Below are 19310 nucleotides of genomic sequence, written 5' to 3' on the forward strand. Positions count from 1 at the left end.
TGAAAAATGGCATATATTTTCTTTCCAGCAAAACAGTTTGGTAAAAAGATGAGATCTTTCAATGCCTCCTGGTTTGATCGGTGGTATTGGTTACATTATGTAGAAATCAAAGATGTTGTATTCTGTTTTCCTTGCATACAATCATTTCAGAAGAAGACTCTCAGTTGTCACAAGAAAGAAAAAAGCTTTCAGATCAAGTGGTTTTAAAAACTGGAAAAAAGCAACCACAAAATTCGCCGCACACGAGAAAAGTGATTGCCATAAAGAGGCAATGGAAAGGGAGTTTATGATAAAGGAGGAGGTTAAAGATGTTGGAGAATGTCTTTCAAAGACGCACAAAGTCGAGAAGAAGTCTAACAGAGAGAATTTGCTTAAAATCACAAACATTTTGAAGTTTCTTGCTCGACAAGGAATTGCTCTTCGGGGTGACAAAGACGAAAAGAACTCAATTTTTAATCAACTTCTCATGCTAGAGGCTAAACGCGATCCCCAGCTTCAGGAATGGCTACAACGCAAGACAAATAAGTACGTTGCTCCAGATATACAAAATGAAATTTTGCAGGTGATGGGGTTGCAGGTTTTGCGACAAATTGTTGCTTTCATCAAATCGTCTGAATTCTTTTCAATAATGGCAGAAGAAACACGAGATATTTCCAACAAAGAGCAACTTGTTTTATGCATTCGATGGGTTGATCAAAATTTTACCGCTCATGAAGATTTATTAGGGATGTACTGTCTTTCTGACATTGGGGCTAATTCAATAACTCTAGCAATTAAAGATGCTCTTTTGAGGTTCGATCTGCCTATCAACAAAGTACGAGGCCAGTGTTATGACATGGCTGCTTCTACGGCTGGTTCAAAGACAGGTGTTGTAACACAAATTCATGCACTTGAACCCAGAGCCCTTTACATACACTATTATGGTCATGCTCTTAACCTAGCTTGCAGTGATTCTATTAAGGGGTGTAAGTTGCTTAGAGATACCCTGGACATTGCAAAGGATATAACAAAGTTGATTAAAGGACTTGTCCCGTAATTTTAAAACTTGTATAATTTTATGAAAAATATTCTTTATACTATAGTTGAAAAGGATACTAAATACAATAAAAATTGTTGTGAGCATATTTACAGAGATATTGCGAGTTGAAATTCAAATACAGCAATATGCATATTTCGATCGGAGATTTACGCGCCATATTACTGTGACGTCATATGCGACAATTGGAATGAGAAAGCACGTAGTAAGCCGGTGGTGATTTAGGTGATAATCCTATTATTTTATCTATAAAACCGCTTTAACAGCATTATCTGTGTATTTACCCATCAATTAATGGACTATGGTGTATTGTGCGGCATACGGTTGCACCAATATTCAGAAGAAAGGGTGCCGATTTAATCATTTTAGTTCCTCAAAGGATGCAGCTCGGAGGATGGCATGGATCACACACAAGTTTGATACTACAGATATTAGACGGTTGTGTTCAGAACACTTTTCAAAACTTCAGCTAGACCGAGATCCTGAGAACTAGAAGGCGACTGGCTTTGCAGGGGCAAAGATTCTACTTAAAGCATGCCAGGCCTAGATGTACATGTACCTCTTCGTTTGTTCAAAGTCCCTGAGTTACGGAATAATTGTGGTTTTCTATCGATACTATTTAAATGTGCTGGGATTTTTATTGTTATAGAGAAAAATATTTTTCAATGTTACAATGTTTGTTTTCAAATCGCTCGTGTCAAGTTCAAACTGCGTGTTGATGATTCTAAATAACAGGCGATTTTGTGAAAATGGCCGGCTTTCAATGCATGCCCGATGTTGTTTGTAATCTGAGCGATGAGAAAACACAAGAATCGGTAATTTTATCTATAATAATAGTTGTAATGGTCTATTCCATACCACACATAATAAAAACACAGGAAACGGTAATTTTGTTTGTGATAATGATTTACCTGGAATTTACCTGGCCTACAGATCGGCTGTTATGTATATTTTTATGATATACACTGCACAGGAAACTTCTCAGGTTATCAAAAATTATGCTTAGTGTCTCGATTTGTGCAAAAAAAAAAAAAGTTCTACCTACATGCATACCGCATTTCTATTTCCCGAAACCTTCAAACTTGGTCATATTTATGTATTGCAGCTAACAGGTTTAGCCCATTTCAAAAACCTGTGCTTTTTAAAACTTCTAATTAAACTGTTATCTATCGTATATAAATAATTTCCTAAAATATAATATTACCCGGTGTTTCCGGGCACTTCCTGGTGTCCTGGGAGTTCGTGGGTGTAGTACATGTAGGTAAAATATCCATGCTTCGAGAGAATGAATAAATCTAAGTAGAATTGTGTACATGTACAACATGATCAAGATACCCCTCAATATGGGCCGTCTGTAGGGTTTCTGTGGACGTAGTGTTTGTGTAATGATGGTATCCCAAACAGTAGCTGACATATAGATAGTCTAACCCCCCCCCCTTTCTCTCTCTCCCTTACTCTCAATCATTGACTAAATGAGTAATTATTGTCATAAGATGCAACACTATTGTCATATTATTTCATCTATCTTTATTATTGCTACAGTTTTACACATTTCTCTCTCTCTCTCTCTCTCTCTCTCTCTCTCTCTCTCTCTCTTTATAAATATAAAACCGTGATAAATTATAAATAGCTCAATAACTATCTCTCTCTCTCTCTCTTTATAAATATAAAGCCATGATAAATTAAAAAAAGAAATATCTCAATAACTCGCTCCCTTTATAAATATAAAGCTGTGATAAATTATAAATACAAATATCTCTTCTTCCCTTTTTATTTTACTATTGTAACAGTTCTCAATAACTTATTTGTGCTTTTTTGCTATTGTTTGATTTCTGATTGTGTAATTTATAATCCATGTGGTATCCGAAGTCAATGCTATCAAAACTCAGGTATACAGGGGCTTTCCTCGAGATCTAAAGACTGCCGGTCATCATTAGCCGTGATTGTTATCAAAACATCTTTCTCAGGTAGCTGTAGACCACGGTTTTGATAACAATAACAGCCAGTACCTACAGGTATTCTTTAGATTTTGAGGAAGCCCTGTGTTCGAGAGTTTTGATAGCATTGACCTGTCCACAACTGCTATTTTCTCGTAATTCAATTTTTTAAAAAAGACCCCCGGCTACGTTCATGATTTAATATATATATATATATCATATATTTGATAAGACATGTAAAAAGCCCTACCTAATTTACGGATTATTTTTAACAATTGTGTTTTATTTTGATTTCGCCATGTTTACATCGTTCGATAGCTACGCGTGGATTTTAAGTAAAATATTCACATCAAGGCATATTTTTTTTAAAAATATATAAATGAAGAACATTAGTAATCAATTGAATGACTGTAAATTATAAATAATGCAAATAAACAAAATGTTAACGTAATGTAGATGCGTGTACATGCATGTCAGTATGCACGGTATGCAGTAGGCTATATCAATAAATTCCATTCGTCGTTTTCTTGTTGAACAGTTTTAATGTAAAGGAATAATATCTAATAAAACAAATTCGTCATTGATGTAAAAAAAATATCTACCCGTACCACACTGGTATCAAACGAAGTTAAATAATAACAGGTTTCTTCACAAAAAGCTGATCTGCGAGAGATGCGATTGTCGCATATGACGTCACGGTATCACGTGACCCGCTATCTCATTAGTAGAGATTTCGAAATCAGGAAGTCGATTTGAGTCGATTGAAATGTTAAATTAAACCTGAAATCTTGCTTTAAAAACTGGGAGATCATTTTTTATATGTATTGTGATAAAAGTTACTTCAGTTTCTAAATAATTCACGAACGTGGGACATGTCCTTTAAAGAATCTCCAAGAAGGGAGATGATTTTCAATACATTAAAAAATGCCCAAAATCTAGAGAAAACGTCAGCGGGAATAAAGGTTTTGTGTCCCACAAGATGGACAATAAAAGCCGACACATTTTTGAGCATTTTGTCAAACTATGAAATTCTAAGAAATGTTTGGGATGAAAGCCTCCAATACGTGCGTGAGGTAGAATTGAGAAACAGAATTAGGGGAGTGGCTGCTTATATGTACAGGTTTGATTTCTTCTTTGGGTGTTTACTGAGTGAAAAACTTTTACGTTATAGTGATAATTTGGTAAGGGCTCTGCAGGTTCCAAATCTCTCGGCGAGTGATGGTCAAAAATTGGCATCAACGACAATGAGTGCTTTGCAAAGTCTCCGAGATGAGACAATCTTCACTCAGTTTTACGAGGAAGTTGTTGAAAAAGCAAAACAGATGAACATCGATGATCCTGTTCTTCCTAGAAAACGCAAAATTCCTCGTAAACTTGATGATGGGACAGCAACACATATTTTTTCATCGTGTGCAGATATGTATAGGAAATATTTTTACGAGGCATTAGATCTGCTTTTAGTTGGCATAAAATCTAGATTTGACCAACCAGGTTACAAAGCTTATGTTAATCTTGAAAACGTCGTAATTAAGGCTTGCACAGGTCAAACGTTTGAAGAAGATCTTCACTGCCAGCTTATAATGTTAAAGACTGTTTTGCCAAAAGACTTTATGCCAGATATACCAAGTGTGGTTGAATTTGTCAGACATTCAAATAAAAAAAGTCTCTTTGCCGAGATCCTCAAAATTCTCAAACTAATTTTGGTACTTCCTGTAACTAACGCTACCAGTGAGCGCTCATTCAGCGCCTTGAAAAGATTGAAAACATCACTGAGATCAACAATGAGCCAAATACGAATAAAGAATTTGCTTTTATTGCATGTTCATAAAAATGAGACTGATGAACTGAATCCAGAAAAAATAGTTGAGGAGTTCGTAAGTGAAAGTGAACACAGACTGGGGATTTTTGGAAAGTTTACCGAGTACTAAATACCTTATGACTCAGAAATGATTGATAACAAAATGATAAAGATATAAACAAAAACAAAAACATTAAAAAAATCCTTATCACCCCCCTCCAAAAAACCCAAACAAAACTTAAAATTAAAGTTGAGGAGTTTTCTGGGAAACTAATTAGATTCTATGTACATAATTAGATTTATGTACATGACGTACACCTCAATGCTTGCACATATTTATGCAGTTATCTTTTTACTAATGGTTTTGTCGATATCACTTTTTTGTCATAAATTACTTTGGTGTGGTCCCCCCCCCCACCCCCAAGTGAAATGGCTTCCTACGGGCCTGGAATATGATGTCGCATTTAGTCTATTCTAAAGCAGTACATACACAGGCGATTCGTTTGAAGTAAAAGGACAGTTATAGAATAGGATGCATCCGATGTTCTCACAAGTGAGTGGCAGACAATGAAAATTACAGACAAGCAGGCGGGGTTCTCCCATCTAAAGAATTATGGTTTGCCCTTCGTGTACAAATTAGTTAAAACAAAATATAATTTTGTTGATTATATATACACATGTATAGATATGTTTTTATTGGACTAATAGATCGATAATTTGTTTCTGATCAGTTCTGGAAAATCAAATTATTTTATCAAAAATTATTTTAATTATTCCTTCAAAGTGTAATTGTCAAAAAGTTTTACTTTAATGTTAAAATTTGGTTATAGGGTATTGAAACTGCACATTTAAAAAAAAAAGCAAATTAGAATTTCAGAATATATTTCATAAACAGTCATGTATGCACAATCAAATTCATATATACATTCTTTTATAGTAACAATTTGTTGAGCAAGGCATTAAAATTATCCCTGGCTAGACAAACATTTGAGTTAGTGTATTAGCAGTGTGGTGGTAAACCTAATAGTATCCCCTGTTCTATTGTTAATAATTTACAGTATTGATAGAAATTGAGTTCCAATGTTTACTTTTTAGCTACATCCATTTAGTAACCACAGTGAGAGGGATGAGTCGTGCTGTCATCATATGATAAACAATACCAGGAAGTACAGATTTCTTCCTCATGGCCACATGGAAGTTGACTGTTAAAACTGAATTCTGGATAATAACTCAAGTACTGTGTATTCTATTCAAACCAAATTTGGACATATGGATACGTACAGAGAAAGGAAGATGACTATCAATCTGGGGGTCAGACGGTCAAAGATCAGGGTCACAGTGCATGGAAATTAGAAAATGCCTATGCGGGGCATGTGTTTTATACATTATTTAGTTATAAATGAATTAGTATTGTATATATGCGTAGATTATTTGTTTTCTGACTATTTATTACAGGGGCTTCAACTCTCTCGATTGAAGTCAGTATTTCGCAAATTCTATGGTCGTTATAACGATCTAGTTCGTCAATACAACCTATCATTGGGTCAAATGCTGTCTGACGTGTTTCATACCGATTGTTAAGCCGTTCTTGGCACACTGATTTTGACTGCGGATAACTCCGTTTACCTGATCAGGATATAAGGCTCACGGCGGGTGTGACCGGTCAACAGGGGATGCTTACTCCTCCTAGGCACCTGATCCCACCTCTGGTGTGTCCAGGGGTCCGTGTTTGCCCAACTATCTATTTTTTATTGCTTATAGGAATTATGAGATTGATCACTGTTCGTTATCTTCACCTTGCATAATGAAATAAATATATAGAACTTCTAAATATGAATTGAAGAATACACATTTTATAACAAATGATATAGTGTTATTGTTTAGAATGTATGTCAGTGTAAGAAGGGGGTGGGGACACAGAATGGTTCAAATCTTTGTTCCAATATACACTACCCCACGCATTTTTTCATTTAAATTAAGCAAAAATATGATTCAAATCTACATTAGTAATTTCAGAAAAAGTTTGATACAAATATTCTCTCTAGGTTGAACTTTTTGATGAAACAGGTCTTCCAATTTTTGTGATATTTTATCCAATTATGTTAATGAGATTGGTTTACGATTTTTGGAGAGAAAAATATTTAGCAATTTTGATGTTAAACATTAAAAATAGAATTCATTTATAGTTGACAGCCAAAATTTTGACCTTCTAAATGCAAGAATAAAAGCAATATTTTAGTCTTAAATCTGTTATGTAAACAAAGACTCGGGTCTTTTAATGTATACAAACTAACCAGTGAAATATCAATTTTGTAATATAAAGCATTTTAATTTTGCATAGTCACAAATGTTTACTTTTAGATGATACATTTTACCCAAAGAATGCTTGAAATGTAAAAGATATAATAAACTTATAACGATATCCATTTCTTTTGAAAATTTCGTAAACAATAACATACTGCAATCTTTGTTGACAAAACAAAAAATAAACTCTCTAAAATGAGCCTCTGTGATAAAGTATAACTTTAATTTTTATGTGAAACCTTTTAAACACATTGGACAGTAGATTTTGATCATCAAAAGCGAAAAATAAAATTTTGGGGAAAATCGTGAATCAGTCCTTTTAATTAATTTTTGAGTTTTTTGTAGAATTAGTGATATATTTTATCTAAAAGTTTTTGAAATAATCAATTATGCATAATTTTCTTGAAATAAAAAGAAATTGAAGATTATTCTGTTCTTCATACTGCAGTATTTGTTTTATAGTGTGTTTCTTGTGAAAATTGGTGATTTTCATGAAAAATTTAGTTTCAGCAAAGGGGCAACTTTGAGGGGCTGTAATTCTTTAAAATCCACACTAACATACTCTTTTTTATGTTTTAAAATGTTTTCTGATAAAGATGTATCAGTTACATGTAAAATGGTTTATCCAAAAAGGTTGATACTTCTGAAAAAATTCAGACCAGGAGAGAACATCCTTAATGTTGTTTATAAAATTGGAGCTGGATGTATTGCTAAGAAATCATAATATATATCAGGTCTCATCAGCCCTGATAAAACGGGATTCATACCTGACAGATATATGGGCGAGAATACTAGTTTGATTTATGATCTTATGCATTACACAAAGGAAAATGACATCCCTGGGGTTCTCTCGATGATTGACTCTGAGAAAGCATTTGATACTGTTTCTTGGAAATTTATTCATAAATGTTAAGCTTTTTATACGCCCGTCTTAGGACGGGACGTATTATGTTATGGCCTTCATGTCCGTCCGTCTGTCCGTCCGTCTGTTAGCTTTTTCGTGTCCGGATCATAACTTAAATACTATGAGGCCTAGAATAATCAAACTTTGTCAGATGATGCATCTTGGGTAGAAGGTGCGTCGCACATTAAAACCAGGTCGCTGTGACTTTTAATTAAGAAGATATGACCAAATATGGCAAAACCCTGTCCGACTCATAACTTCAAAACTATGAAACCTAGAATCACTAAACTTGGTCAAATAATGCATCTTAAGTAGAAGGTGTGTCACACCCTACTTTAGGGTCACTGTGACATTTAATTAAGGTGATTTTTTTTAAAAAAGTGTATGTTTAATGGGTACAATCCCTTCTGATCTAATGGTTTTTTAGTAACCTTATTCAAAAATGTTACATCAAGAAAATACATATTTTTTAAGATATACTGTACAGTTTTTTAAGCCTTTATAATGTTTCTTTTGTTTCTAACAGTAACAAGAGAAATTCCACTTGTCCTATGGGGGTAGCATGACAAGGACATTTTGATAAGATTAATTAATGGGTTTAGTGTAAGAAGACTGTCTTAATCACTTCTGGTAGAGCATCTCTGATCAAGCAGGCGTTATCTATATCTCTAGGGAATTGGGCAGAAGAAATCTAAGCCTCTTAATTAGTAGTGATCTGTTTTGGTGGCTAGCCTTTATTTTCAAAATGAAGTTATCAAAATTAATTTGACATTGTACAATATAATTTTTTAATTTTTTTTTCTTAGCAACCAACATGCAGAGTGTCATTTCTGAGTAAGATGAACAGATGGTTGCAATGTGTATATAGGCATATTTTAATGATAAGTAATTTGATGTTTTATTAAGATGTGGCAATAAAAAGATATACAATGAGCAAAGCTGCAGATTTGGCATTTGTTTCAATCCAAAACTACCAGTTGAAAAAATATAAAAATGCACTATTTGTTTTCATTAAAAAACTACAGCAGAGAGAAGTACATATAGCATTATGAGTGGAAAAATCATTTTAGATCTTTTTACTATTAAAGTTTGACATAATTTTCTTTCATCCACTCTTCTCTGTTTTGTGATAATTAAATAATGATTGACGGGCGTATCATGTGCTGTGGCGATGCACTTTTTTAAACTTTCGACCAACCATTCAAACATGGATTGCAACTTTCCAATACAATATAGAATCTACACTCGCCAAAGCTGGAATCCTTTCGATATTTTTAGGTCACCGTGTAAACTCAGATGACCTATTGCAATTGGTTGTCGTCCGTCGTCGTACGTCGTGCATCGTCCGTCGTGTGTCGTCCGTTGTCCGTCCTCTGTTAACACTTGAACATTGTTAACTTCTTCTTGGTAATTACCAGTCCATTTCTTTTCATACTTGGTATGGAGCATATTTGGGAGAAGGAAGACATAAATTATAAAATTTCAGGACTCTAGCACCGCGGGGGCTTTACGGGCGGGGCAAACAATGCCCCAAATTGACCAATTTCCAAAAATCTTCTTCTAAAAAAATTGCACACGTGTAAGAAAAACTAAATGCAAGGTGATGTAGAGCAGGACGTCCTCTACCAAAATTGTAAATTTCATGATCCCTGGGATAGGGGTTCTGATCCCAGCGTGGGACCAAACTTGGTATATAGTGTTCACGTGTAAAACACTTAGATAAAATCTTCTTTAGTGCAATTGATACTAAATTGAAACTAAATGGATATTTAGAAAGAACAGGTGGTCTTTTACCAAAATTCAAAATTAAAATTTGATGATCCCAGGGATAGGGGTTTTGGTATCAGAGTGGGGCCAAAATGGTCAGTTATTAAGTGTGTGAACAATATACATTTTAACTTCTTCTTGATAACTACTATACTAATTATTTTCAAATTTGGTATGAAGCATCTTTGGAACACGGGATACTTGAATTTAGAATTACGGGATTATTGCACTCCTTTGGCCTTAGGGGCGGGGCAAAACTGCTCAAAATTGACCAATTTTCCAAACATATTCTTTTCTAGAACCAGATATGTTTAAGAAAAACCAAATGCATGGTGATTGAGAGTAGGACGGCCTCTACCAAACAATACAAAGTTAATGATCCCCGGGGTAGGGGTTCTGATCCCAGTGTGGGGTCAAACTTACTATATAGTGTTTATGTGTAAACAATTTAATAAATTTGATGATCACGGGGATAGGGGTTTTGGTATCATTGTGGGGCCAAAATGGACAGTTATTAAATGTGTGAACAATAGACATTTTTAACTTCTTGATAAATACTATACCAATTATTTTTAAATTTTGTATAAAGCATCTTTTGGACAAGGGGGACATGAATTGTAAATTCCAAAATTCCTGCACCCCTGTGACCAATTTTGAAAACTCTTTTTCTCTAGAACCGCGCATGTCTAATAAAAAACTAAATGCATTATGATGTAAAGCAAAAAGGCTGCTACCAAAATTGTAAATTTCATGATCCCAGGGGTAAGGACTTTTTTTTTTTTAATCAGGATGGGGTCAAAATGGTCAGTTATTAAATGCGTGAAGAATAAACATTTTTAACTTCTTGATAACTACTATACCAATTTCTTTTTTAAAATTTGGTATGAAGCATCTTTGGAACAAGGAGGACATGAATTGTAAATTTCAGGATTTCTGCAACCCTGGAATCTTAGAATCGGGGCAAAAACTGGCCAACATTGACCAATTTTCAAAAATCCTTTTTTTTTCTAGAGCTACACATGTTTAATAAAAGGTAAATGCATTATGATGTAAAGCAGGATGGCGTCTACCAACATTGGACATTTCATGATCCCCGGGGTATGTGTTTTAACCCCAGGGTGGGTCCAAACTTAGTATATAGTGTTTATGTGTAAGTTTGCTGATACTGTATAAAATCTAAATGCAAACTAAGGAATAGCAGAAAAGATGTACAAAAATGGTGAATTTCACAACCCTGGGTTTTGACTCTAGGATGGTCCGAATTAGTCATATCTTTTGATGTTTTAATATTAATACACCTATTATATCATGTGAAGCCTTTCATCAATGTATGCATTAATGAGGACATTGAAGAACACATCTTGTTTTATACTTTTGCTAAATGTTAGAATTTAGCTTAGATATTCAGAACAGGATTTTTCTCTCTAAATTTCATAGCCCTTGGGAGTACTCAGGTGACCGATGAGGCTTGTGGGCCTCTTGTTAAATAGGGTCGACTTTGTCGCCATGGTGACCCAATCTCTTTTTATTCATTTTTATTATGCGCAGAAATGCTGGCTTATAAATTTAAAAAAAATAATAAAAAGCATTCATGGTATTAAAATAGATGATATCGAATACTTAATGTATCAATATGCACATAACCCAGTAGTAATTCTAAATGGCTCTGAAAAGTCTCTTGAAGTCAACATAGAGGAATTGAACAACTTCAATGCAATCTGTGGACTTAAAATTAATTTGTCGAAAACACAATTAGTATGGATTTGTAGCAAAAATACTCAATGAAAGTTTATGTCAAGAAATGCAGTTTTATTGGAAAAATCAATTTAAGCTTCTAGGTATCCATTTTAATGTTGACATAAATAACATCCTCAAACTCAACTATGATAACAGTTTTTTTTTTAATCAAAGCTATTACCAACCATTGGAACAACAGACATATCACTCTTAAAGGTAGGATTACCCTAATAAAATCCCGTATCATCTCCCAAATGAACCATTTATGTATCTCGATACCTACACCATCAAATAAATTCATAAAAGACCTAAATATAGTATTTTGTATAAATCTCTGGAATTTTATCATTGACGAAATCAAGAGAAAACAAATCGCACAAGAATATTCACACGGTGGATTAAATATAATTGACATCAATAATTATATACAAGGCCTTAAACCATCCTGGATTAAAAGATTAATGAGTGGTAAAAATGCAAGTTGGAACAAAACTATTGAGTAAATCAATACACCAGTTTCGAGATACGAACACTTCTATATAGAAGGTGCATTTAGTGGAACTTTGAATGCCTAAGTGGGGCAAGTTGGACATACAGTCTGTGAGAAATACGATAAAATGATTTAAAAGCGGCTTCTCCTTAAATATGTAAATGTAGGAAATACAAAATACTATCGAAATGTTTTACTAAAGTGGAAACATAAAAGCAATATCATATTGGCAAGTAATATCCTAGATATGGTACTTATGACCAACGAAATAACGTGATATAATAGAAATTTCATGTATTTGATTACTCCATGAATACTTGTCATTTACTTAGTCCGTGTAGCAGTCGAATGAGGGTGATCAAACAGCGTATGAGAAACTTACTGAGTACATTCACCGACGCAATGATGAATATTTGTCTCACTCCCGGAGGTAAAAAAATTGTTTCGCGACCTACTATGTACAAGAGAAATAACTCGGACGTATCTCGAAACCGGCGAATTAATACTGATATTATTTTACAAACCGGGTCAGATTACATCAACAAAAAATACACCTATGAAAAAAATCCATTTGGATAGACACATTCTTTGCCTTTCAAAATGTTCAAGATAACATGAAGTTATATGCATGTGGATATTTTATATCCCAGCCAATTTGGTTTAATAGAAACACTTAATTGGAAAGAAGTCACCTTTTTCCGTAAATGGCTCAACAAGAATATAATATTTATCAATGATCTGCTTGATGAGAAAGGATTATTTGTTTTAGATATATTGCATCTAGAGAGAAAATTTAATGTTATAACCAATTTTATGACAGAGAGAAAGAGAGACTATACCCATGTCTTTTGCTGCATTGAAATTAGAGAGTATTTTCCCCCGGACCTTCCGATAGGCCTGACAACAAGCGATAATCCACTGTCTTTCTCCTTCCACTGATTCCATTTTATTTGGAGTATAGTCCTGAAATGAAATGTATTAAGTTAAGTTTTGCACTTGGATAAATGGAAGGCACATATGTTCTGTCCGATTCATATTCCCTCTATCTTTCCCTGTTCGTTGTCTTCACGCTTTAAAAATGACCCCATGTCTCCCGAAGACATTACATTATCCCACTGTTTATTTTCATCTGTTTATCTCATATCTATGTACTTTCAAAATTAACTACCTGTACATGTTTTATGTTATGAAATATCTTTATAATTTTCTAACTTCTTGTTTTAAATAGATTATTCACCATTTTGGCGCCAAATTGGAGATAAGAAAGATTTTTTTCATTTGAAGTCCTTGCTCGGTTTACTTACTTCCTTGTGTAGAATTTTCCAAAATTCGCATGCTTGCTCCGCCTCACGCTTGACATCATTTTCACAGACATGACAATATTTGTCTTTGGAGGGCAATGATATGAAATGTTCAATGGACGAATCTTTGTAACCTTCATTTTTACTGCACAAAAATCCAATATCGCAATTCATTGAGCATGCATAGAAATTTGATAGAAGTTCTTGAATGGTATTTTGAATTTCCTTCCTAACTCCCGTTCCTTGTAATTTTGTTGTTGATCTGTTGATTACTTGGACCGTGATAATGTTTCTTGCTGTGAACAAGTAAACCTGTAATGGATCACTTTTGCTTTTATCTGTTTCCCGATAAAGCATGTGCGCACCTTCCTTGTAGAGATGTCCACGAACAATACACCATTTTCCTGAACTCAAGCAGAGAACTATCATCCTTCCAAATAAATCTATAGGCAAATAATCTTCAAATCGGAAACATAAAATGGGTGATGCCTCGTTTTCCCCGTATTTCTCTTTCTTTGGGGTAAATGTTTTGGTGTTTACACAAGGAACATACCAAGCATTAATCTTCTTGTGTTCCGAAATTTCAAATCCCTCGATGTGATGCATCATTCCCAATTTCTGTAGATATTCTCCTAGTAATTCTCGATGTCCCTGTGGCAAATTGGCAGCTTTGGCGTTTAACAGATTGTTATAAAGGCTCGAATCCATCAAACCTTTTTCAAAAAACAGATTCCATTTTTCCTGGACATCTTTGTTTACGATTCCATTCTCTTCTTTGGCGTGTTCCCGATCAGTTATTATGTGTTTAAAACAGTCAACAAACCACTGGATATCTAAAATGATAATTTCTCGCAATCTGTCCATATTGAAGAAAAGAATGCTTCCATTTTTATGAAAATAATGCAGCATGTCGTGAATTTCAACATCCAACATTTCTATCTCCATGTGATCAATCATTTCCAGAAGATCGTCTATACTAATCACAGGTGTTTTCTTTTCTGATTTTATCATCTCAAAGACGTCTTCATACTTCATCCATTTTGCCGGAACACATTTCCTCATTGAACTTGAAACTGCTTTGCAAATGTACGCTTTAATGTGCATTAGTTTGATATCCTCCTCTTCACTTTTTCTGGACAGATCCATTATGACTTCACATCTCTTCTCTGGTAAGAGGTCGTGAATGGTTGCCAGTAATTCTTTGTATTTTAACTCGAAGTCACTCCTGAAATATGTATATCACAGTATATGACGTCACAATATAAACGTACGCTACGATGTACTGGTCTATAGTTGTATCGCGGGGAAAATGTCATATTTTCTCGCTATTAATTACCGTTATCCAGCCAGTGTTCAAGCCGTACATGTGTAAATCTATTTGTCAAATGATTCTTTTTCAGTTTTCATTCATAATATATGTATCATGTTTTATATAAAGTGTACGCTAAAGTAATCTTTGAATTACAGTCTCACCTTGGAATTGTTCCGATGTGCATAGTAATTGAGAATAAAGAAAATCAATTGTGTGTACATGTTGACTGGGTACAGATGAAAGATGACGATATCTGATTTCGATCAAGGGATATTCCTAAAGGTAACTAGTTGCAGATTTAGGATTTTGATAGAGAAGGTAGGATGTTTTGCCTCGTTTGGATAAGATTTAGCAGCAAATTTGGAAAACACCCTGTATTTGAGTCGAGATTATGCAAATTGCTATATATGAGAGGACATTGTACCGGTCCGTATCATTTTTTTAATTTATCATATCAATGTCGACACATCAAGCCCAATCTGCAAATGATTTGAGTGCACCTTTCACATTGCCGAGGTGATAAACAACTGAAAGTTTAGCAGACAAAAATAGTTATACGTCACTAACATGATGACGTAATAGTTAATCGAGGGATTTTCTCACGTGATACGATGCTTGTATATATATTGATAAATGATGTTTGCTAGAATATGCGACGCTATGAAGAAAATTTGAATATGCTGTTATTACTTGGTACTTTACTTGGGACACTTTAAATCCACTGTGTACATGTATATGCAGGTGGTAATGGAGTGTTACATAATTGAAACATAACGATGGGAAGTTGACGATGCGAAGTTGAAGTCACCCATTTGTCCTAAATTTGAGCTATTGGTGTGCTGTCAACATCTATTTTCAATACAAGAAATTTGTTTTTCTCATGTGGATGCTTTTGAATGAATTCTTCCTTGAGAAAAAAATTCTCGGTTAATGTTTTTCGTTTTTTAAATTTGTATTCTTTTTAGTAGTTACTGTTCATCATCCTCACTTTTCTACACTACCGTGCACCCCAACCACCTCAATTTAGTGGTTAGGAAATGTAATCTTCATAGAAAATACTGAAATATTTCGAGTGTCTTACATATCGTAAGTACTAAAGTAGAAATATCATAGATATTGAAATTAGGGTTACTACTTTAACAGAATGTATAAATTATACGACCTTTTGTTGTCTCCGTGAGTTCCTACGAGAATGATGTTTTCACAGTTTCCCCCGTGAACTCGAATCGTATTCAACCAGTAATGAATGTAATCTATATCCAAATAAGATAAATCCATAAAATATTTCATCATAAACATCTAAATAAGAAACAATTGAATGGTATAAATTTTCTCATGAAAAACGAAGCAAAACCTTAAGTGTGGATATCACTTGTATTCCAGAAAAAGTGATCAATGCAATAATTACCAACTGGTTAATGAACATCATATTTGATGGGAGTATTTTTTTGTGAGGAAGGTAGGTCACGATAACGATCAGTGATCATATTTATGAATCAATGAATCTTGTCAATAAACTTCGAAACGTTTGCTACAGAGTTACTGTTACACCTTCGATATTGTGTCATATGAGAGGTGAATTTCGTAAGCTATGATAGAATCTTTAAAACATTCTTTCGTTTTCTAAAAACTACCCTGAAATAGCAAAACTTTAAGTAAAATGGTGGACACACTTTGGTACATGTAAGTTAATTCGCTTTGATGTGAAGAAAATCCGTTGTGCATCGATACTTGATTTTGATCATACAGAAGAAGTAAGTTTTGATAATTGTTGAATAAATAAAATATGCCTGTTCGATTTTTAGTTTTGAATCAGCCTATGAAAATTTGGAGAAGGAAGCGCTCAGAACGAGGAAACATCATAAATGCTGAAGTCTGCAACCATAAAATTGTATAGGTGTTCAGTGTTAGTTCTCCTTCAAAATAGTTTTGACTAGACTCATATTTATCATTTTATCAAGGTTTATAATCATATCTTAAATACATCTCATTCAACGAAGGACACCCCCTCCCAAGACCAACGATCTGACACATCGATACATTTCTAAATATGATACTCATATATTTTCGATGTTCTTAATTTTTTCCCGTGATTATAGAAGTCAGTGTTACGACTTTTTGCTATAATGCATCAACAGTTAAAGGACACAACGCATGTTTCTAAACTTTTTCATTTTTTCAGCAAAATTAATTCTTTTTATGCCTAAAACTACTTTAAATGTGTTTTAAATGAAATATTTTGCGGAGTTTTCGAGTTTGAAAGCGGTGAAATTCAAATCTTGCGATATGCATATTTTCTTTCGCTAGTTTACGCGCCATTATGTGTGACGTCATATGTGCCCTCGGGTTTGAAAACATCTATTAGCCATTTCATAAACAGATTACATTTAATCGACAAAAAAACAATTATCACGTTAACGGCTTGTAAATAATAATGCATTAAGATGTTTTGTGCCGTGCGCGGGTGTACTAGTTGTCGGTAGAAAGGATTTAGACTGAGTATTTTTCAATTTTTCGAAGGAAGGTACGAGAAAAAAGACGTCTATAATTTTTTTGTTGGAGCAAGAACTTTACCTTAAAAAACACACCCAGTCACCTTTTCAAAAACCACTTGGACAAAGACCATGATAAACTGCGAGAAAATGGATATATCGAAGCTATAAGCACTGGTAGGCCTATAACATACATTCTGTTTTGCTCTTCAAATATTCAATACACACTCGGATCAACTGACCTTCACCTTGTAACAACATAAATCGACGATACAATGTAACATCTACCAACTGGTAGATTTACAAAAAAAATTAAAGATACAAAATAATTGAACTTTTAATTATACAAATAATAGAATATTGCATTTCCTAACTTTAAATTGAATTATAAAATTATTTCCTTATTGAACTCGAACTATTGCCGATTTCATACACGCTTTATTCTCTTTATTTGGTTATTTACACTGTGTTCACTGGTGGCGAAAACATATAAAACTCGGAAAATTTATCAACATCGATGTAAATGTTGCCCATGGTAAATAAATTAGGCCCCTAAAAGTTGAGTGTTTAATAAGATCTCTCAGTACATTCACAAGCCGAAGGGCGCATGTGACGTCACTGTACCATGTGAATACCTACCTAATTAACTAGACTTTTTGAAATCGGGGCTTAGAATTAAGTCTGAATTGTGGTTAATTATCGCAAAATTTCGGCGAACGAACTATTAGAATTAATTACTATAAGCATAAAGATGACGAAATGCATGTAATGTTCTATACTTTGAAAACATGAGATGTGTCCTTTAATGATATGTACAAAAATGGATACACACAAAAAAGCTTTTAGTTTGGTCGAAGAGGTTTCGTGATGACACATATCGTGATAGCAAGTAATAAGTAGAAAAATGTCCAGTATGTCAGAAATTGAATGATCTGGGATTGTTCTGGAAGGTTTGCGCTTTATAAATTTGAAGTTAGATATTTCACAGAATTTAGGTTGTACACTATCCCCTAATGTCCAAGAAATGAAACCAGTTTACTATATAGTAGTTTTTGTGTTTGTCATTGATATACATGTAGTGAATTAGGGTTTTGACTATTGCGTTTGACGAGAAGAAACCACGTGTAATCAGAAGTTGCCCTGAGCAAAAACGTCTATTTTAAACACATTCAAAATATTGAGTTTCATATTCTAGAATTATGAACGACCGTTCATTTTGTCTATGGTCAAGTATTTGGCATGGCGAATTACGATTGCATTCGTAAAATCATTATCTAATTTTCAATACGGAGAGAGATCATTTATGTTACGGAAGGAACACTTAATTTGAAGATCCAAGTGACTTCCTAATAATCAAGTTTATTTACTGTGTGTGATACCAATAAATATAATATAACTAATGCACGCAATTATGCAAACATGTTTTTAAATTCATTTGAATTAAAAATATCGTTCATTCAATTCTTGTGCAACAATTCAAACATTCATTAAATGTCCTCCCTCCATGAAGTATTATTTACGAGTATAGTGATTTCCCGCGCTTGCACCTGATCCTACTTGGTATACCCATGGGTCTGTTTGCCCAAATCTCAAACTGAATTTTGTATTACTTATCAGTTAGGGTTAGTGTGGTATATTTTTTCCAGGATTTATGAGATTGACCATTGTACTTTATTTTTATTTTTTCATTCGCTTCTTTGTTGAGTAACATTACCCTTACGCGCTTCTATGATAAAACTGATCTTACAATGTTAACGATAGAACAAATTATGCTGTACGGAAGTTCTGGAGTTTGGTCAAACTATAGAAAATAAATGTTCTTTTATGAAATTCCCTGTGTTAGGGACATACATAAATGTGTGTTAAAATATACCAAAGTCACGTGATACTTGCCTTTTTGAGTCCAGCATGAGAATGATGTATCTGGTCTGTCACAAAGATAAGTTTTGTTATCCGAAGACTCCGTGTAATCTTCGTCTCTCCTTCTCCCGGCTAAGTCTCTCGAAACGTCGAAAACAATTATATAAATTGCGTCTTTGCGCATGTGTGTCTGATGTGAGGCGTAATATGCACCTTGACCAGCAAAATCTAAGACATTCAACACAACATCAGTTTTGTTCCGTAGTTGCAGTCTAATATCTCGTGCTTCTGCCAGTTTGGATTTTACGATTGACATCATTTTCTTCACCCAATTATCTTTGGAAGGAAGATAACCTGTTAATACGAAAGTAA

At 34.0% G+C, this 19310-nt stretch overlaps 1 protein-coding gene across 5 annotated transcripts in view; it reads right to left on the reverse strand.

The window, feature by feature from the left end:
- The window catches only part of LOC125648776 (uncharacterized), a 235422-nt gene that overhangs the window by 28837 nt on the left and 187275 nt on the right, over window positions 1-19310 (reverse strand). For all 5 annotated transcript variants that reach the window (XM_056151082.1, XM_056151079.1, XM_056151078.1 and 2 more), the window contains 4 exons: window positions 18972-19292; window positions 15749-15839; window positions 13278-14499; window positions 12813-12936 (listed from right to left, as the gene is read on the reverse strand). In XM_056151082.1, the coding sequence (XP_056007057.1) occupies window positions 12813-12936; window positions 13278-14499; window positions 15749-15839; window positions 18972-19292 (1758 nt within the window). The remainder of the gene's footprint in view (window positions 1-12812; window positions 12937-13277; window positions 14500-15748; window positions 15840-18971; window positions 19293-19310) is intronic.

Source organism: Ostrea edulis, chromosome 10 (assembly GCF_947568905.1).
Source record: "Ostrea edulis chromosome 10, xbOstEdul1.1, whole genome shotgun sequence".
Lineage (NCBI taxonomy): Eukaryota > Metazoa > Mollusca > Bivalvia > Ostreida > Ostreidae > Ostrea > Ostrea edulis.